Raw genomic sequence first — 22,444 nt, forward strand, 5'->3', positions numbered from 1 at the left:
CTTGGTGTGGGAACGCTCAGTGGATGACAATAATCCTGAAAACTAAGAAAGCACATTTTTTCTTTCCTTTTTTTTTTGCGGTACGCTGGCCTCTCACTGCTGTGGCCTCTCCCGTTGTGGAGCACAGGCTCCGGACGCGCAGGCTCAGCGGCCATGGCTCATGGGCCCAGCCGCTCCGCGGCACGTGGGATCTTCCCGGACCGGAACATGAACCCGTGTCCCGTGCATCGGCAGGCGGACTCTCATCCACTGCGCCACCAGGGAAGCCGTAAGAAAGTGCTTTTAAAGGGTCTTTTGTGGCAAAGGCTATAGGGACAGATAGTTTATGATGGCAGATGTACAGTAGAATGGGCTAATGAACGTATGAAAGAAAATGCTCTAACTTTATTCTTAGAGAAATGCATATTAAATCATTCCTTGCCTTCCAAATTGACAAATATTAAAAGAGAGAGAGAGAGAGAGAGAGAGAGAGAGAGAGGGAATGTCTTCATATGGAGGTAGTATAAGTTATACAAATCTGGAGGGCAAGTAGGTATCAGAAACTAGAAAGGTACGTAACCTCTCACCCAGTTCCACATATGGGTTTATCTTTACAAAATAATCAGATATCATTTGTTGATTACAGGAATGGAAACTGGCTACTGGGAGTCGGGGTTGGAAAGGAGAATTCTGATTGTATTGATTCATGGAAGTGTATTACCCTTTCTGGAAATACATATAATACATATATTATTAAATATATATACATTATATATATATTATTATATATAATTATATATATAATATATATAATTATATATAATAATATATATTATTACATATATATGTATATATACATATAATACATATATTATTAAAAAGAAACTGATCATTAATTTCTAAGAAACATGTGCAGATGGAGTACTCTACAGTCATTTTAAAAATAAAATCATGTTCTCAAGGATATAGAAAAATACTCTTCACATAATATGAGTTTAAAAAGCATAGTATAAGACTAAATATATGATACGATCCAACATTTCTATGAAAACTGTATTTATATGCATTAGAAATGCTGGTAGTGAATTCACCAGCATCTTGATATTTTTTATTATCGAATAGTGGAATTTTGGTTGGTTTTTATTTTTTCTTTGTGTCTTTTTGTATTTTCCAAATTTTCGATTATGTGCATGTTTTTATTTCATAATAAAGTGTTTCTCAGAACATATATACACAGACATTTCCATTCAAGATGGCAGACAAGCATTTTCTGCCAAAATTCCATTGAAATGAAAGGGAAGATGTAAAAATGTGAATAGAAACAAAGTAGTGCTGGAAAAAAAGGAAAGGATCTATCAGTGAGGACTGACTAGAGGTCGGTAAGCAGATGGATCCCATTTCCAGAAACCAGAGCAAAAGATATTTAACCTAAAACACACCCGTGGCAGGCACTACAGAAATGAGTCATTCTTCCCAACAAAACCCTGAGTAACTACAATTCAGTAAATAAACACGAAAGAGTGGAAATAGGACACAGGGTATCCGGATGGAATAAGAGTCTTGATATAAAAAACAAAACACTGAAAGTACTGAAATAAAATATAGAAAAATTATTTTGTAATTTGGGGCTAGGCAAGCGCCCACCCTGAAACCATCAATTATTGATCTGACTCCATAAAAAGTGCAAACCACCACACAGTAAAAAAATATCATAAGCAAAATGACAAGCAACAGACTAAGGAGGCAATGTTCTCACATAAAGAATCGACATTTGATAATTAGGCATAATTTAGAGCATTTCTCTAAACCACTCTGAGTAGGGCAGTAGGAAAAATGGGTAAAGAAATGCACAGGAATTAATAGGCAAATAAATTACAAATGACTGAAAACATCTGAAAAGATGCTAGATGTCACTAGTATTCAGGAAAATGCAAACTGAAAAAGAATATGCTCTTTTTAATCCATTAATCCATTAATCCATTTTTAATCCATCCAGGAATGATGAGGGTGTGGGAACACAGGTATTCTCGTGCACTGAGTGTGAGAGCAGATTCTGATGTATCCTTTATGGAAGGTGATTCGGCAGTAGCTCTCATGCCTTTGACTCTGCTCTTTCACATCTAGGGATCGATCACATAGGAATATTGACACTTGTGCATAAAGAATTCTCCCTGAAGCTTGTTTGCAATAGCAAAAAAATAGAAACTCCGTTAATCATGGTGTAGTCATATAATAGAATTCTATGAAGCAACAAAAAGGATGACGTTAGAACGCTATATACTGACAGGGAAAGATCTCCACGGTACGTTAAGTGAAAAAAAAAAAGTACAGACTTATCCCATGAAAGTTAAATTTAAGATTGCACTGTGTGTGTGTGCATGCGCGCGTGTGTGAATACAGATGGAAACACTTAGAGCAATGGGTTTGAGGACACACACCAAACTGTTCAAGTGGTTACCCCTAGGAGGGGACCAAATTCAGTGAGGGCCATTAAGGGAGGCTTCTCGCTTTAGGATATAGGTTTCTTTTTTTTTTTTAACTTAATTTTTACTAGAGTATAGTTGATTTACAATGTCGTGTCAGTTTCCGCTGTACAGCAAAGTGACTCAGTTATACATATACATATATCCACTCTTTTTTAGATTCTATTCCCATATAGGTCATTACAGAGTATTGAGTAGAGTTCCCTGTGCTCTACAGTAGGTCCTTATTAGTTATCTATTTTACATATAGTAGTATGTGTATGTCAATACCAATCTCCCAGTTTAGCCCTCCCCCCTTTCCGCCTTGGGAACCATAAGTTTGTTTTCTACATCTGTATGTTTCTTATTATTAGACATTTTACAAATGTTGTGCATTATTTTGTAATCTTAAAAACCAAAATACCGTTTAAAATGGACATACTGTCTGTTTAGAAAAGACTCATTTTAAGAACAGATTGTCAACACAACACTGTAAATCAACTATACTTTAACTAAAAAAATAAAAGTTTTAATTCCAAATCTCCAGAAAAAAAAAAAAAAAAGAAGACCAGGTTGCCTTTGGGAATTACTTTGTAAAATAGTGGAAGAAGTCTAGTCAACAGGTGACACATTCAAACTATATTAGTTTTACCAAAAATGTATTATTTGGGGATACTGTCTGGATTTGGTTAGAAGGAAATTATAAAATTCTCAGAGAAAAACAAAATTAACTTAGAAATAGATTTGTTTGTTCCATGCCAAGAGGAAAGCAGTGTTAGCTGGGACAGAAGTAGGAAATGGGTGTATGTGAAAACTTCAAGGAGGTACGAAGCAGAGTGGGCTGATTTTAAGGGAATTAATTTCCAGGTCTTAAACCCCACATGTGATCTTTCCTAAAGTGACTCATGTGAGTGGATAGGAAGAACAATACATATAAACAAGTAACCCAAGAGTTGAAGGAGGCGAGGGACAGTTGTGCTGACACATGGCTGGGGAGAGTAACCATATACCACAGAAACTCACAAGTTCCCCTAAGACTTGGGGAAGACAGTGATAGGACAGGGCACATGACTGGCATTCCCTGTGTGCTGCATTTCTCAGGAGGGCTGGTCACACAGCAAAACACTCTTCATTCCACCTCTCACAGAAAAAGACAAAAGGAGGGGTTGTTATGAGTTTGTTCTTGCGCCTCTATTTATCCCAAGATCACTTTTTTTTTCTGAGTAATCATAGCGTGAGTGTCATGGTGGTGAATTAATGCAGATTTGACCTGGTTTGCTATGCCAAGGTTGCTTGAGTCATGTTGGAAGACAATTCAGACACAGCCGGTGTCTCACGACACGGATAAGTTTTCTCCTCTTCATTCTGCCTTTCTGTTCTTGGATTTCTTTTCCCTTTTGATTCTGTCTTTGGTCAGGAAACACTGCTGGTGAAGGGCATTAGCTGCCTGTATTGGCTATTGATATACGATCAGATCGGGAGCAAGACAGGCAATCTGCCTCCTACCTCTGCCCCCAAAGCGTTACTGAAGTATAATTTACATGCTATAGAATTCACCCATTTTAAGTGTACACTTTGGGTTTTAGTAATTTACATAGCAAATTTACATATGCAACTTTCGTTAATTTAGCATATTTACATAGTTGTGCATTATTGGGCTGCCTTCCATCACCCCAATAAGTTGTTGGAAGCGTTTTAAACCAACCATCTGGCTGAGATTTATTGTAGGGGATAACACGGATGATATCAATTCTGGTCCCAGCTGCACTGTATCTCTCTAGGGCAGTTCTCTAGAGAGAACTCCCTCCCCAGCTCAACCCTCTGACAGTGTATCCTTTCTGGGATTCTGGGTTCATGTGGATGTTTCCCAATCCATCCTCTTGACTTTTACAGGCCCCGTGTTTTTGTCTTTTCTCCCCACTCTGTGACCACCTAGGAGACCCAGGTACACATGGCTGCCCCACCTCCTGACAAACGCCAGCATAAGAGAGGCTTAACTCTCAGGATTTTCACTTTCTTATCCTTACCTATCCTTTTCAAAACAGTTCTACCAATTGGTTTAAAATATTAAAAAAAATTTTATCCAGAATGTTTAGATCCATATCAGAAGGCTTTCTCTGGACATCTAGTCCCTCATATAAACAGAAATGGAAGTCATTATACTCATCCTTAAAAACTTTCTTTTTTGAGTTTTGAAATAATATTTAGAATATGCCAGGAGTCTTCAAAATGGGTGTATGTGAAAACTTCAAGGAGGTACGAAGCAGAGTGGGCTGATTTTAAGGGAATTAATTTCCAGGTCTTAAACCCCACATGTGCTCTTTCCTAAAGTGATCTGCCCGGAACTAGACTGTGCTCTGCTGGTTCTCCTTTTCCACCTTCCCTCATAATCGAGCTGGTCCTGTTGTACAAAGTCTGGGGGTGCTTCTCACTCTTTCTGAACTTTACTCATGTTTTGCCCTGGATGCAAACCCCTCTTGGATGACAATTAGATAATTCTAAAATGGATAGCTCCTGAGGAAGAGATGCACGAGGGCAAAGGAAAGCGAACACAGAGCTGAAGGGAGCAGTGCCTTTTCATCCAGGTGGCCAACTCATGACAACGCTTCCTGCTTTCTCTATCTTAGTGCTAGAATTTAGAAGTGAGGTTTTTTGTTTTTTTTTTTAATTTTATATTGGAGTGTAGTTGATTAACAATGTTGTGTTAGTTTCAGGTGTACAGCAAAGTGACTCAGTTATATGTACACATGTATCTATTCTTTTTCAAATTCTTTTCCCATTTAGGTTATTACAGAATATTGAGCAGAGTTCCCTGTGCTCTACAGTAGGTCCTTGTTTGTTATCTATTTTAAATATAGCCGTGGGTATATGTCAATCCCAAACTCCCAATCTATCCCTCCCCCCGCCATTCCCCCCTGGTAACCAGAAGTTAGTTCTCTAAGTCTGTGAATCTATTTCTGTTTTTTAAATAAGTTCATCTGTGTCTTTTTTTTTGGATTCTGCATATTAGCAATATCATATGATATTTATCTTTCTCTGTCTGACTTACTTCACTTAGGATGATAATCTCCAGGTCCATCCATGTTGCTGCAAATGGCATTATTTCATTCTTTTTAACGGCCGAGTAATATTCCATTGTATATATGTATCACATATTCTGTATCCATTCCTCTGTCGATGGACATTTAGGTTGCTTCCATGTCTTGACTATTGTAAACAGTGCTGCAATGAACATTGGGGTGCATGTATCCTTTTGACCCATTTTTTTCCCCAGATATCTGCCCACGAGTTGGATTGCTGGATCATATGGTAGCTCTATTTTTAGTTTTTTTTTTTTTTAAATGTTTATTTGAACTGTAATAGAACTCTTGAGTTTTTAGAAGGATACATTCTTTTTTGCGGTACACGAGCCTCTCACTGTTGTGTACTCTCCCGTTGCGGAGCACAGGCTCCGGACGCATAGGCTCAGCGGCCATGGCTCACAGACCCAGCTGCTCCGCAGCATGTGGGATCTTCCCGGACCGGGGCACGAACCCGTGTCCCCTGCATTGGCAGGCGAACTCTCAACCACTGCGCCACCAGGGAAGCCCCTATTTTTAGTTTTTTAAGGAACCTCCATCCTGTTCTCCATAATGACTGTATCAATTTACATTCCCACCAGCAGTGTAGGAGGGTTCCCTTTTCTCCACACCCTCTCCAGCATTTACTGTTTACAGATTCTTTTGATGACGGCCATTCTGACTGGTGTGAGGAGATAGCTCATTGTCGTTTTGATTTGCATTTCCTGATCTTGGAGAAGTGGCTTCATGTAGGGGACGTCCTGTGGGCCCAGCAGTGCATCTCCCTCTGGTCCCCAGGGTTACGTGCTCTAGGGGTGCCCTTTATGCGGGCTGCGTGGGCCCTTCTGTTGTGGCAGGCTGACTACTGTGGGCAACTAGTTAATTGCCGGGCCCTGACTAGTGTAGAGGCTGCTGGCCCACTGGTGCGTGGGGCTGGGTCACAAGGTGGCTGGCTTTGGAGCCCTGGGAGGGTCCCGGGGCTAGTGCTGGCCCGTTGGTGGGCGAAGCCAGGTCCTGGAGTGACAGGCTGTGGGGCGGGGGGTCCTGGAGCTAGTGTTGGCCTGCTGGGTGGGCTGGGTCTTGACATGGCTGGCTGCAGGGCCACTGTGGTCCCGGGCCTGATGCCCACCCACTGATGGGTGAGGCCAGGTCCTGGGGTCTCTGAGCTGGTGTCAGCCTGCTGGCACGTGGGACCGGTCCTGGCACTGATAAACTAGAGGGAGGATTCCAACGTTGTGCTTCCCAGCACCAGTGTCCTCGTGGTAGAACGAACTCCCAGAATGGCTGCTGCCAGTGTCCGTGTCCCCAGGGTGAGTCCCAGTTGCCTCCTGCCTCTCCAAGAGGTTCTCCAAGGTCAGCAGATGGGTCTGACCCAGGCTCCTTTCAAATCACTGCTTCTGTTCTGGGTCCCAGAGCATGTGAGGTTTTGTGTGCACCCTTTAAGACTGGAGCCTCTATTTCCCAAGCCCTTTGGCTCTCCCAGAAGTAACCCTGCTGGCCTTAAAAGCCAAGTGTTCTGGGGTCTCATCTTCTTGTGCAGGATCCCGGGACTGGGGAGCTTGATGCAGGGCTCGGACCCCTCGCTGCTTGGAGAGAACCTCCGCGATTGTAATTATCCTCCTGCTTGTGTGTCTTGACAATACTGCGTCTCTGCCCCGCCTACCATCTCCTGAGGTTCCTGCTTTGTATCTTTGCTGTAGATCTCTTCTGCTAGTCCTCAGGTTGCTCTCATAATGGTTGCTCTGTAAATAGGTGTAACATTGGTGTGCCCATGGGAGGGGGTGAGCCCAGGGTCTTACGACTCTGCAATCTTGGCCACTCCTCAGGATATACAATTTTAAAAGTTTTAACAAGTTTGAAGGCTATTGACATATACCAATTTTTCTTTAACGTTTTTATATTGTCTTTTTTTTAATTGCTTTTGCAATTACCATTTCAGGGTTTTATCATTTTAGTCACTTTAGTAATAGATTTGTAATCAATATTGATTAATTTGTAAAACTTTAAAAATCTGCTTCATCTAGCAAGAAACAATGGACAAAAATAAACAGAGGAACTATTCAATTATCAAATACAATAAAGCCATGGTTAGAAATTAGTTTTGAGTTAAAGGGCTTCTACTGAGTTAGGTCAACCTCCCTTTAATGATATAGACAGAGTGCTCATTTTAGCATTATCTTAGTGGCTCCAAACTGGACCAGGTATCCAGATAGCTTGTGGCGTATTCACACAAGGGAATACTAGACAGTAATGACAAGGAATGAACTACTCTGGACACAATCTGTGGATGCAGCTCACAAACAAAATGTTGGGCAAAAGAACGATATGCACAAGTAGATAGTGTGTGATATCACTTATGTAGAATTCAAACCCAGCAAGATTTATCTCTGGTGCTAACAGTGGTTACCTAGATGGAGTAATGACTGAGAGAGGGGTCACAGGGGGTGGTCCTGGGGTGTCCTTTATTGGCTACATCATGATCCGGGTGGAAGTCACAGAGATGAGTTCACTATAAAGAAAATCTATCAAGCTATACACACTGGGTGTACTTCCCAGAATGTATGTTCTATTTCAATAAAAAGCTTACTTTAAAAAAAGACATCGTGCTTCTTTTACCCAGTTGAAACCATGGCCACTCTTTCACATTAAATACTCTTTGTTTTACCTGTCTTTTACTGTTGCTGATGACGATGGTGATTTTCAGGTGGATATTTTTTCACTTAGCATATCTTTTAGCCTCAGCCTGTGGAAAAAACACAGCTTAGTGATATTTTTATGCCAGGTCCCACCTTGTTAAGGATTTGCATCCTTCCGCAGCCTTTTCGGCTGAAGCAATCGCTGAGAAGCAGGTATACTTTTGAGTCTGATCATATTTAACAAGCTTTCACTTGAGCTTGGTTTCCTGTAGCATCTCTCATTTACAGCAGGACTGAGGTGGGGTCTGAAACGCCAAGTGCCCAGAAGATTTTCTCGTCGAATTGCAAAAGCCAGTGCTTGGTGGGGATGCTGTGGGACCGCCCGCTGGCTTCCAGGGGTGCAGGTGGGTGCAGCAAACAGCGCCCCGAGGCGGTGGTGCTGGGGAGCCCGGGCTGAGCACGTGGTGCCTCTTCCTGTGCCCACAGCTGGGACACATGCCTACCGCATGCCCAGGCTTCCACCACCCCTACTCACGTCCTTCCAGCCACTCCCACCGCCTCCCAGGGGGCCAGCTCACATGCAACCAGAGCCTCGGGGGCCAAGACAGCCAATCTCTTTGCCTTTAGGCTTAACTGATCCCTTGAAAGTTTAGCAGTAGACTCACGTATTCTTCAAGAGATTCATTCACAGACAGCTTCCATCTTATCAAATTCATAATCATGGGCTTTGCATATCTGCTGCCACAGTCTAACCTCTACAGTTTGAAAAATGACAGTAGTAAAACCTGGAGAAGCACCCCTCTAGGTTTATTAGGTGCAGAGCACCTCTGTCCCAGAGTGGGAGCAATACCGGCCTCTGGGAGGACCAGCAGGGCATCCTTCATCCTCTCTGCGACCCCAGCCACTGGCCGCTCCTGGTGAGTTGGGAGCCCAGCCTGGCCTCTGCTGAAATGTGGCTGTTCCTGGGGAGGGGGGTTCCAGGGTGCATGGGAGGGAGAGGGAGAGAGGGCAGTGGGACACAAGTGACCCTGGACCCCGGCTCAGCAGAAAGGGAGGAGGAAACTGCCTGGCCGGCTTGTGGATGGAGGCTGACAGCAGGCAGTCCCATCAGGTGACGACGGCACAGATCCTCATGTGTCTGTTGATCTGTTCCATCCGTCAGGGCCAGTTGGGGAATGTCAGCATATACGGTGGAAACTGCGGTGAAGTTCGAATGCAGGAAAGTTCACAGGCGATGTCGTCCGGCTTTGACTTGGGTTTACAGGATGTTAGAGCTGGGAAGGATTCTGGAAATCAGTTAAATCCAGAAGTTTTCTACCTGTGGTTTTGCAGACGTGACTTAGGTGCTGTGGGACCCTCACCACCCAGTCAACTAGATCAGGTATGTTTTGAGCCTCTTCTGTATTCGGGAACAGCAAGTGGTTCTGAGTTTGGGCCCTGAACTCAGCGGGGGCAGGATGGAGGTGCAGCAGCCCGGACGAGACCCGAATCTACCCCTCCTGGGCTCTGTGACACTGAGTGACCTGCTGCTGGACCTGCTGGAGCTTCAGTTTTCTTCTCTGTAAAGTGAGCGTCACAACATGTACTTATTCTGGTTGTAAGAAGTAAGTGATGATAATGAAAAATAGTCAAAGCTAACACTTACCGAATCCTTGCAACTTGCCAGGCGTTTTTCTGAGTTCTTTCCGTGAATCACTCAGTGAGTTCTCTTATGGACAGGACACTGTAGTGCAGAGAGGTTGACTTGCCCAGAGTTACAGTTGCAATTGGTGGTACCAGGGCCGGATTCCAAACAGGGCTACCATCTTGACGACAGTGTTCTCCTGCCTCTCGCCATGGGTAATAAACTATGGAGAGCGGTAATGTATTGAGCCTGGACTGTGTACCAGGCACGGTGCTAAGAGCTTTCCATGGATGCTTGCAGCGCGCCTCCCCCAGCAGTGTTTGGAGTTGTGGTGTGTTATTACTCTCATCTTACAGGCAAGAAAACTGCAGCTTAGTGAGTGACCTTGGCGAAGGTCAGCTAGTTGGTAAGTTGGGAGTTGAACTTGAACCAGCCATCACGTGGCCTCTCTTGCAGGAGACCCAGCACAGTGTGTGACACAGGGCGTCACGACCAGCTTCAAGGACCCTCGAGTGTGAGGATGCACAGGGTCCTGTGCTCGGAGGGCTTTGTATGGACTTAGCGTAATGCTCTGCCTTTGCTCTCTTCAATTTGCTCATCATTTATCCTTGAGCTTGTGTGTTGTGAGTTGAGTTTGATAGGACAGCAGAGTGTGTGCGTGGGCACATACAGTGAGCAGGTAGCTGTGTGCACGCAGGGCTGTGGTCCAGCTCCGCCCACATGCACAGTGGGTGGTGCACAGAGAGATGACTCCGAAGGCATGTGCTTTTGCTGTGGGGCAGTTTGGGGTGCACAGGGCCCAAGAAGGTGGCTGGGCCTGGACCTGGACCTGGCCTGGTGGTGGCCGCAGGGGATAGAGGGCTCCACACGGGGGCAGTGCCAAGACCCAGGGTGGAAGGCTGGCTTGTCCTTTGTCCCCAGAGCCTGTCCCTGAGGCACCCACCTGAGCACCAGAATAGAACCTGCTGTTCCGTCTTGCCTCTTGCTTCAGGGAGGGCTTATTCATCATTCCAAGACGTTTCTGGAATTCTTGCCAGCTAACGCCTAAGGTTCATCCTAAGATGATCTTCTCTTCTAAGAAAAGATATTCTCCATTTTCTTTTTTTGCTTCACTTACCTTTCATCATTTTTCTTCCAAATTCTGCAAAGTTACCCTCAAATTCTCCTATTTTCCTTTTCTCTTACTGAGTCCGACTAGTGAGTCAAAAGTACGTTCAATAATCTCACAAATATTTATGCTTTGCACTTAGGTTCTCGATAAAGATTTATGACAAGAATGAGCCCTAAATAAAGATTTTCCAGATGGGAAGGGATCCAGATAATTTAATCATTAACCTCCTTTGCTTTTCAAAAATGGGAAACTTCATGTTTCAAGAGTCTAAAGTCATTTTTATCTCAAGCAGCTGTTATTATTAGAAAGTTCTTTCTTAGGTTAAGCCCAAAATCTGCCTCCTTTCCAGTATCAAGAAGAAAAGGCTACTTTAAGAAATGAACTTACGTAAAAGAAAGTGCTCTCAATTTCCAAACCCTTGGAAGATTCTAGTCATCAGTTTCAGAACCATCACAAACTTCTCCTATCTCTTCAGCCTATAAATTTTTTTCAAGTATTTAACTAAAAAATGGCTAATTCATTATTAAATACTGTTTTCACATATTTTAATTTTTAATATTTTTACTATTTTTTATTGCATTGGATTATGAAAACTTTTGTAGGATGAGAGTCACTATCAAGTATAATATTATTCTGTTGCAAAAATGAATCTTCACTTCTCAAAACACGCCCATGAAGTGTTTTAAGTACGGGGAAAGGGTGAGGGGGGCCTTCACATGTAAAGTACTAGGGTAACGGGTGGTTTGAGAACTTGGTGGAAGGAAATAATAGAGGCGACCAAACTTCGGACACGATAATCAATTCAGTTTTGCTGCTTCTGTTGGACAGAATTCATTGTTATATATGAAAACTGGGAACAGAGTTACATGGACAGCTGTTATATATTCTCAAATTTCAAAGATACTGAAATAGGAAGAGAAAATGCAGTGCCCACCAGGAAATCGTTTTTGGGTTCAACTCCACATTCAGACTCAGGGGACAGGTATCTGCTCCGAGGTGGAGAGGAGGAACCAGGGAGGGGGTCCTTCCCTCAGTCCAGGTAGCACTGGGCACAGATGTCAGGAAACTTCTCAGGTGCCAGCTCGTAAGTGCGACGTCCCTCCCCATCAGGTCCTTAGAATTCATTCACAGCTCCTCTCAATCTGAAGCAAGGTACCAATCATTGGTCCTTTTCATCATGAGCAACGTCGCTTAGAAACGTGTTTGACATTTGACTCTTGCCAGGTTACCAGGGGAACAGAGCTAGGATGTCAACCTAAGGGAGCATTCTCTTGAATAAAAACAAAAGGGTGGTTAACCCTTTACCTACAATACAAATGAAAGATAACAGAGAAACAGACTATGCAGTTTCTAGATACAGTAAACCTAGGAGATGAGAAAGCCAGACTTCCAACAGTATTAAAACAGGCAAAACCCAGCCAAAGCCCCTATGTGGCTGAAAGCTGTCACAAAGATCTTGTACCTCACTTAGTGACTGTCTTATTCGCCACTGTGTTTCTAGTGCCACACATAGTAGGTACTCAGGAAACACGTGTGGAATGAATGAACAAGTGACTGCCTGAGAGACCATCCCGAGGCCTGACAATTGAAAATAAGATGGGCCCAAATTAGAAGGAGCAGTACCCCTCTTGTCTGAGTGAAGTGGAAGGTGATGCCCAGTGAGGGGGTGTGGACCAGTTTACTTAGAGATAAATGGCTGTTCAAAAGCCACTACTGGGGGTCAACCCAGGTGACAAAAATATGTCAATGCTCCTTAGGCATTAAGGAAAATGATGGAAATTGATGGAAGTTTAAGAAAAATTTAAGTGGTTCTTCGAATACTTGGTTTAAGAAGGTATAGAGATGTCAAAATTCTACAAAGGTTTTATCTAAGAAATGACCAGATTTGGTTGTATAGCTGATTCACTTTGTTATAAAGTGGAAACGAACACACCATTGTAAAGCAATTATACTCCAATAAAGATGTTAAAAAAAAAGAAAAAGGTTTTACCTACAAAACTGTTAAAAGAGAACTCATTTCCTGAAAGTTATTGCACTTTGGAATTTTTATCCCTCTTTTAGTTCAAAAATTTTCTCTAGTTTGTTCACCGCAAGTTAAAGTTTCGTTGCAAGAATATAGAAATATTACGTCCCCAATAATGGGATAGATCTTATGTGTTGAGTGTTCACTTTTTGGTTAACCAATATTTACTTTACTTGATACTTCTTTTTTTGGTTTTACCGTTACTCGCTAGCTCTTGACCTGTTAGAGGCAAAGCTACGTTGCTGTTCTGTAACTCAGCTCAAGAACATTTCCAAACTCGGAGCGTCATTTAGGAAAGTTTGCTGAGAGCTGGCAAGGTGAGGTGCACATTCGAACGAGTATATACTTTTTTAAGGGGAGTGCCTCCTATTGTATATACAAATTCATCAGAGTTAAGGCTACTTTATTGACTGAATTATGAAAATAAGTCTCCTCCTCAAACCAGCAGTACCTAGTCTAATGTGTACTTTTTTTCTTATGGAATAAAGAAGTTAGGAATTTTTGGCATGTTCAGATGCAAACAAACGTGATTAGTTGTGGACTTATTTTGTCAAATAAGCAGATTCAATCTCCCTAAGGACCTTGATGTGGTCATCCAACTCCAGTAGGAATTAATAGGCAAACAGAAAAGTGTTATTTTTCTTCATTGCAAAACTGAAATGTTTCTTTACATCTGATGTTGAAAAATTATCATCCTAAAACCCTAAAACCCAAGGTCATTATTTATAATGACTCCTTTTCTAAAAGTATCATATACTATTTAAAAATTAAATTAGTGTCAATTTGCATTAATATGTTTTTATTAATACATTATATTCTCTGAGTTCATTGGAATGGCTGCACTATCCTTATTTACCAAACTAAAAAGTGACAGGAAAAACTGTCAAATATATAATTTGAATGCCTAGGGAAACTATCAGTGTGCAAACCATGTCCTGGGAAGTAGGCTAGCCCTTGTGAAAGCCTCAGTAATCCTCGGTAGACTGGACAGCTCTAAGCGTGAGGAAGAGCTCCAAAAGGTCTATCCTCACAACACTTGGTTTTATTAGCGCATGTGAGGCTTCAGCTATAGGTGTTTCCTCTCGTTTTCAGTCTGAACTTCACCTGTTTTCTCTTGACCTGTCAACAAAGCCACGGAGGTGTCCATTCCAATGTTTCGGCAAGGGTGATCATCATGTCTGGAGATATTATTCTAGAGAAAAGCAGAGGAAAAAAATCAGAATCCTTTAAAAGGAGTCAAAGTGACATCTTTAGGGACTGCCCTGGCGGTCCAGAGGTTAGGACTCTGTGCTTCCACTGCAGGGGGCGTGGGTTCCATCCCTGGTGGGTGAACTAAGATCCTACAAGCTACACAACGCAGCCAAACCCGCCCCCTCCAAAACAAACAAACAGAAAAGGGACATCTTTGTAAAGATTACTTTGAATTACACAACGTGCGAGTTGTCGTGATTCACACTGTGCACGTGTCACCGTTGAGAAGGATGGGCAAACACTGCGTCACGTGCGCTGAGCGCAGTCCGACAACCAGGGAGCCTTGAACAATCCCAATGCTCAGGCCACAGCTTAGCCATTTTTTTTTTTTTTTTTGATGTGGACCGTCTTTAAAGTCTTTATTGAATTTGTTACAATATTGCTTCTGTTTTACATTTTGGTTTTTTGGCCACGAGGCATGTGGGATCTTAGCTCCCCGACCAGGGATGGAATCTGCCCCCTCTGCACTGGAAGACGAAGTCTTAACCACTGGACCGCCAGGGAAGTCCCTTCATATGTTAACTCACTGCTTTCTGTGGTAAGACCGTGTATATCCTGATTTACTAAACTAACACATGGTAGCAAAAAGTAGAAAGAAAACCAGACCGATTAAAGCAGAACTCCTCGGGAGGGGGCAGGCATCAGTTGTTTTAAGTGATCCAGTGGACACCCGAGGTGGAGAATCATTGCTTTAGTTTCTTGAAGAGAGAGGAACTGTGCCTTCGGCTGAGTTCTGCTTAGATCAGCTCAGCTCTGCTCAACTCAACACAACTTAGCAATTATTTATTGCTTGCATATTCTGTGTTAGCTGGAGCAGGAAACTGTGTCCTGTCCTCAGGCCGTGTGTGCTATCAGCAAGGAGGACAGATATCATACACGCAGCCCACAGGTGTGGTGGGTGCTACAAAAGTAAGGGAGAGATGTGAGCGTTTGCAACATAAGGGACTGACCTAGTTCAGCGGCCAAGGCAGGATGAACAGGAGGTGGTGTCTTAGAATCTCCTGTGTGGCTCCCTGTTCAGGGAATGCGTGAATAAACCCACAGGTCCCAAAAATATGTTGAAGAGGGTATAAATAGTAAAGAAAGTCCTAGATTTATTAATAACATAATTTCATAATAGTGAATCACCGGTTGTGTTTTCCACTCTGCTAGTAACTTACAGCAAGGGAGGAGTATATCTGATGTTAAGAGCTTAAAATCGTTATCAGATGAAAACTTTGTTCCAGAGTTTATTAGCTGTTTAATCCTATAAAAATGACTTACTCTGTAATCTTCAGATTCCCTAAGTGTGATAAAATGCATGCAAGGCTGTTATGCAGAGTCGGGCACATATAGGCTCCTGTTAAATGTGAGACGTTGTTCCAGAGAAGACAGTAGGCCTGGCCTGAATCCACCCGCAAAGACTCTAGAACTCTTAGCATGAAGGTGCCGGTGCTCTTTTACTAAAAGCAGTGAGGAACTTACCAAATATCCTTAATACTTTTCCGTCAACACACTCAGGTTTATTTGTCCTTTGTTTTCAAAATAGAGTTTTACATTAGCTGAACCAAAAGAATTCACCAAAAAAATTGGTGTTCTATTTGTTTCTCTTGAAGTTAATAATTTGTACTCTGTAAGACCCAATAGTTTCTAAATTTTCTCAGTGTCTGGAGTAACCAAGCCCAGATAGAAACAGTCCAATAATTACCGTTGAACTATTTAAATATTACTTTTCCTTTATCATTTAAAAGGTATGAGGTTGCTTTCTGGCAAAAGAGGAAGCAATGATGAGACAATTTGTTCACACATGACCAAAATGATAGAGAAGTCATTATTAACTTACTCTTTAAGGAGCAACACAACATGCAAAAGTGTGGGCATTATCCAGTAAACCTGTTCCTCTAAAATAGCATTTATTATCCAGTAAACCTGTTCCTCTAAAATAGCATTTAAAACTTTTGGGGCAACACATTCCTGCTCCAGTATAGGCAGCAGAAGTGGATCCCTGGAATGAAAACAACAAAAAGTTATGTTGTCAGAGTGGTATTTTTTTGCTGCCATCGTGAGCACTAATTATTAAATTTTAGATATCAAGTTATTAACTTGATAATTAAGTAGATTACAGTAATTAATTAGATGTCATTAATTAGATGTCTCTAAATATGCAAACCCAATGTAAATATCAGGAACTGCCTTGTGTTTTCTCTCATGACCAACACTGGGACCAGTGCTGATACATTTAATTTTTTAGAGTGAACGCCTGGCCTTTATTGATTGTCTGCTCTGTGATGGTCTTCACCTGTGGAAGGAACGGCTTTGAGATTTTTTTTTTTTTTTTGTATTTTTCTTTTCTCTCTTTCAGTCCAAACATCAAGCAATTGTACACTATTAAGAAGCAAAATTGCAAAATTTTATTACCAAAAGGAAACATCCCCTGAGCGTGTGTCATGTGTCTTTATTTTAGGCAGACTATTGTTACCACGTTAAGCAGACTTAGATGTTTGTGAAATCAGTTGGAGTTGAGATGGGATGAGCATGTAGTAAAGCTCCCATTAGTCATTACTTTGACATTTTTACTTTTATATTGCGCTTCTCTATTATTTGAACCACACTGCCTCAAAACTTCTATTTATCTCAGCTGATTATTGAAAGCTGATTGATTTCTTGTAATTAGATATTGGTAATTAGTCTTTATATTTTTTCTCCTAAAATTTCCTTAGAACCATAGCCTAAAGGGCTCCAACATTTATTAAAAAAGTTTTCCAAAGAAGAAATACAAATGGCCAACATGCACATGAAATTGAGCCCATGAAAAGGTGCTCAATCACGATGCAAAGCAAAACTGCAATGAGATGTCACCTCATACCTGTCAGCTGGCTATCATCAAAAAGACAAGCGATAACAAAAGCTGGTGAGGGTGTGGAGAAAAGGGAATCCTTGTGCACTGCTGGTGGGAACGTAAATTGGTGCAGCCGCTATGGAAAACCATACGGCGGTTCCTCAAAAAATTGAAAATAGAGCTACCATATGATCCAGCAATTCCACTTCTGGGTATAAATCCAAAGGATTTGGCATCAGGACCTTGTAGATATATCTGCACTCTCACGTCCATTGCAGCATTATTCGCAGTAGCCAAGATATGGAAATATCCTAAGTGTCCGTGGGTGGATGAATGGATGAAGAAAATCCACATACACAGTGGAATATCATTCAGCCACGAGAAAGAAGGAAATCCTGCCATTTGTGACAACTTGGATGGAACCTGAGGGCATTATGAAAAGGGAAATAATCAAGGACAAACACTGTATGATGTAACTTGTACGGAGAATGGAAAAGAGCTCAATTCATAGAAATAGAGAGCAGAGTGGTGATTACCAAGAGCTGGAGGTTGGGGAAATGGGGAAATATTGATCAAAGGGTACAAACTTCCAGTTATAGCCTTAACAATTTCTGGGGATCTAAAATACAGCTGTGATTATAGCTAACAGTATTTTGTTACATACTTGAATGTAGCTAGGAGAGTAAATCTTAAATGTTCTCACCACAAAAAAAAAATGGTAATTATGTGATGAGATGGAGGTGTGAGCTAATGCTATGGTGGTAATCATTTTGCGACATATAAATGTATCAAATCAACACATTTGTACGTCTTACACTCACACAATTTTATAAGATGATTATGTCTCAGTGAAGCTGGAAAAAACATAATCTACACATCAGTGTTCATTTCATACTCTAGCAGTTAGGATTATTCATCTTTCTTTTTCTAGAGACTTAGTTTTTATCTTTTATGAACTTAGGAACTCCACGTTTATACGGGCCATCATTTAATATCACTGTTGTCATTGGCTACCATGCCACCTCCTCTTGGCTGGTTACATTTATTCTGTGGCCTTGACCCTCTAGCTTTTGCAAGTAATGTTCTGTTACGTTATCAGCAAAAGTTTCTTAGCAAATGCAAAGGTCTCATTTCTGATTTTATCATTTGAAACTCTTCTTGCCATTCACGGCTGTCCTTTCCAACCAGATATACTTTATCTCTGCCTAATTCCAGAGCTTTGAAACTCTTCTGTGTAGAGTTCTTTTGTAGACACACTTCCTTCAAATTTTCTAGAAGTCTATTTCTAATAATACTACATTTTCCCTTTATGGCCATTCCGTCAGCTAATATGAATTTTTAATCCATTATTTTATTTAAAATATTTATTATAGAGAATTTCAAAGAAACAAAAGTAGAAAAGTATAATGAACAGTGATGTGATGGTAAATGGTGAACAATGGTTCCTCTGGGGGGGGAAATGTATTTATGGCTTCTAACCTCACCTGACTTTACTCTCTACTTTGCTCACTGTGCTAAGACACAGCAGCCTTCTTTCAGGTTCTTAAGAATCCCCATTTCCTTCTGATCTCAAGGGCTTTGTGCAGGGTACTTAGACGCTCTTCCCACTTGCTCTTTACCTAGTTAATTCCTACTTCTCTGACTTTTGGGTCTCAGTGTTCTTTTCTTTTTTTTTGGCTGCTCTGTGTGGCATGTGGGATCTTAGTTCCCCAACCAAGGATCGAACCTATGCCCCCTGCAGAGGAAGCATGGACTGCCAGGGAAGTCCCCAGGTCTCAGTTTTCAGTGTCACTTCCTCTGAGAAACTATCACTGACTCCTCCTCCCCATTCTAAAGTATATGTCCTTTATTCTCTCTCATAACACCTTTTTACTTTTATATCACTTAATCACATATTATTATCAATTCTTACTAACATTGTTATTTAAATAATAATGTTAGAACAAAGAAGTAGAGAAAATAATTCTTAAAGAGGAAACTTACTTCAGTATAACAAAGGTCATATATAAAGCCCAGAGCTAATATCACATTCAATGGTGAAAATACAGTTTTTGATTACAGTTTTTAGCCTAGTTTTCTACTAGACAGCAAGAAAATTTTAAACGAAAAGGAAAGATCCATGGGGGGTGCTGGAGATTACAATACTTTTGATAAAAGGAAGAGGATTGTGAGGCTGTCGTTTCATTGCTGACACGTTTGTGGGTCACTACTGGGGAGGCACCAGGGCCCCTGACGCCAGGCAGATGGAATCACAGCTCAGCTCTGTCTCTAATTTGCTTCATGACTTGGTTTCTTGTCATCAGTAGAGTGGACAATGTTATAGTACCTACTTTATTATAAAGATTATATATAATAATGCTGCAGACCTCAGAGTCCTGATCTGTGACTTAGTGGTGGCACTGGGACTGGGGCCCCTCCTCCGCAAGCTCCTTCCTTGAGCTCACCCCAAAGACCTTCATCTGTGAACCTTTCCTGTCACACTGTTTTTGCTTTTGCAGAATAAGAACTGATATTGATTCCACTTGTTCTGTTCTAAAATACACCTAGTGGGGGCTTCCTTGGTGGCGCAGTGGTTAAGAATCCTCCTGCCAATACAGGGGACATGGGTTCGAGCCTTAGTCCGGGAAGATCCCACATGCCACGGAGCAACTAAGCCCATGCGCCACAACTACTGAGCCTGTGCTCTAAGGCCTGTGAGCCACAACTACTGAAGTCTACGCGCCTAGAGCCCATGCTCCACCACAAGAGAAGCCACCGCAATGAGAAGCCTGCACGCCGCAACAAAGAGTAGCCCTCGCTCACTGCAACTAGAGAAAGCCCGCATGCAGCAACGAGGACCCAACGCAGCCAAAAATAAAATTAAATAAATAAATAAATTTCTTTTAAAAAATAAATTAAATAAATAAAATACACCTAGGGATCTATATATAATCCCTAGGTTATATTCTCATTAGCTGGTGGTGCATTATAAAGAACAAATCCTATGGGGCCCCAAAGAAAAAAGGAGGCGATAGAAATTGAAGGAGAAAAGTGAAGAGGAGGTTTCAGAAGGTAAGTGTCCCAGAGCCGGGAGTTGATCAATGTTTTCTGAGTGAGTAAGTAAGTGTCTTCTACGTTTGGAGCATGGATTGCCAGAGGGAAGGACAATCTCTTGGAGATTCTGCTATCAAACCGAGCTGTGTGCACCCTTTCAGATCATGGTGCAGAGGATGAGAGCGACTTTGACTCCAAGTCCTGGTGGGTTTGGCTCCGCCTATGACCAGTTTCAGGATCTTGGGCAACTTACACATTCTCCTCACTCCTAAGTTTCCTCATTTATAAATGGGGAGGGTGATGACAATATACTCCCAAGAGGGCTGTGTGTGTTTTATTAAATGGGTTATTAGGTGCCTATAGTGCTTAGAATAATAGCTCCTGGTAATATCGTGTTTTGTCTTGTCCTGTCTTCACCCAGTTTTGAGGCCCTGGCTAGAGGCTAGTCCATTCCCCCTCTTGATCAGCTGATTAAGTCTGCACCCCAAGCACCTCCCTTACTGGGCTCTCACTCTGTAGACTACCGTACACCTGTCCTAATCGCCCCAGGGTCAGGTATCAGATGGCCAGGGATGCCCTGTGTGGCCCAGATCCTGCCGACATGATTCAGGTCAATCCATCCTAAGCCTACTGGTCCTGCCTCACCTGTTCCTACTTGTGGAAAGCACAATAAAGTCTCTGGTCCACGTCCTCTGTCTCACCTGCCTCCTGACCAGCCTGGTGTTTCCCCTGGTGGCCCTGCGTGGCATGCCGTGTTCTCCCCAGGGAACTGTTAGTCGAGCAGGACTGTGACACTATTTCTGGTTTCTCTGCTTCATCTGCGTATTTATCTTCCCTGCACCTCACCCAAGGCATATGGTCGAAACACCACTCAGCAGCTAGACCGTTGTTAGAGTGCGTGGAAACTGCACAGCAAGTAGCTGTTATTATTAAAGTATTTATCGATATTTAGTGTGAAGTTAGAACGAATATCCACAGGCTAAATCTAAGGGGAAATTTAGTCTAGAAACATGCTTAATGCTTCTCCCCTATCCTCCATACTTTCTACCCTCAGTACAGGCTGACAGTGGATGTACATTGGGATCATACAATGCAGAGACTTAAGTTAAAGCTGAGTGTCATATTGAAGATCATCTGGTCCAATCTTTTCATTTTACTGATAAAGAAACAGAGACGTAGAGAGGACAGGTAACTAGGTAAATGAACAGCAGAGCCAGTGCTAGTTCTAGTTTCTACTGACCTCTGATGGCAAATGAGTCACCAGAAGAAAGCAGCTGGGCAACAACTCAAAAGGCTCAGCAAACGCCCACTTGCATTGTTTTCTTCCGCTTCCCTTTCTGGAGGCCACAAAGTCAGATTTCTGACATGCAGAATCAAGCGAGAGGCACACAGAACTCTCAGAGGAAGTGGATGACAGATTTTCTCCTCTTCTCATTGTAAAAGCATACTAGATGCAATGCTTTTCTTGGGCATAGAAACTAAGAAGAACACCAATCAGCTTACCTGATCAGCAACTCTGTAGACGTCTTGCCTGTTGCCACAGTTACGTGTGTAGGCAAATACTTTCTCATCATCCTTTTCTTTGATCATTCGACACGTTTCCATGTTGCCTTCTTCGTTAACGTCCCATAGAACTAAAATGGCTCCAAGGCTGGCAAATGTTATGGCCAATAACCTCCCAAGTCCACTTCCAGCTCCTGTTATAAGGACAATCTTTCCAGCAACATTCTTCTTCTTCTTGGGAATTATCCTGTAAACTAAAGATTCTAAAATATAATATAGAAATTTCCCCCAAAATATGGAGGTGTCCAAAATTGTACTCATGTTAATTCACTGAAGAAAGGAACGTCTTAATTAGGAAAGAGGTAACTGATAAATTCATGACATATCACAACAACTGCAAAACACGTAAAGCACTTAGTCCAAGGGAAATTACCTTTGAGACATCAGTTCTTCAAAATACAAATTTCAGCAATAACTACTACCATCTTTGAATGCTTAAATTATATAAATAATGAGTATGAAAATATTTTATGTTAACAAGAATCTTTCCAACTTACAGGGCGCTTTCTTACAGGTAATCTAGTTTGACCTACAGGTAATCTAATTTGACCTACAGGTAGATCGCATGTTACTAGGACAGCTTCATAGTGAGGGACATAAGATCTTTGAGTATCGACTTGCCCAACATTATGTGACTTGTACACCAAGACTTCGGATTCTTAGTCTGGTCAGTTTTCTATTACATGAACTCGATTCATGATCTCATATCTAATAGAAATTTGCTTTTCATTAAGAAGTTGTTCAATAACGTAGAAATAATATTTATTGTAATACAAATAAAGTCTTTTTATGTTTTCACATGACATTTGTAATATCCCTCTGAGAGAGTCAAACCAGGTACAGTTATTACTGGTTTATAGTGAAAACCTGAGACTAAAATGATTG

General features: G+C 41.8%; 1 protein-coding gene across 1 annotated transcript; it reads right to left on the minus strand.

Annotated features, from left to right (window-relative positions):
- Positions 1 to 14,016: 14,016 nt before the first annotated feature.
- On the minus strand, positions 14,017 to 21,820 carry LOC132413397 (short-chain dehydrogenase/reductase family 16C member 6-like). Its single transcript, XM_069540008.1, has 4 exons — positions 21,500 to 21,820; positions 16,991 to 17,001; positions 15,968 to 16,129; positions 14,017 to 14,086 (listed from the first exon to the last, which is right to left on the minus strand). The coding sequence occupies exons 1-4, from the start codon at positions 21,818 to 21,820 to the stop codon at positions 14,017 to 14,019; spliced, it is 564 nt and encodes a 187-aa protein (XP_069396109.1).
- Positions 21,821 to 22,444: the final 624 nt, after the last annotated feature.

The sequence above is a fragment of the Delphinus delphis genome, chromosome 17 (genome assembly GCF_949987515.2).
Source record: "Delphinus delphis chromosome 17, mDelDel1.2, whole genome shotgun sequence".
NCBI lineage: Eukaryota > Metazoa > Chordata > Mammalia > Artiodactyla > Delphinidae > Delphinus > Delphinus delphis.

Excerpts from the sequence above, each read along its gene's own strand:
- LOC132413397 (XM_069540008.1), bottom strand. The coding sequence starts at position 21,820 with ATGAGTACAATTTTGGACACCTCCATATTTTGGGGGAAATTTCTATAT. Across the intron at positions 14,087-15,967 it reads GTTGTGTTGCTCCTTAAAGA|AATAATATCTCCAGACATGA; the intron begins GTAAGTTAATAA and ends GCTTTTCTCTAG.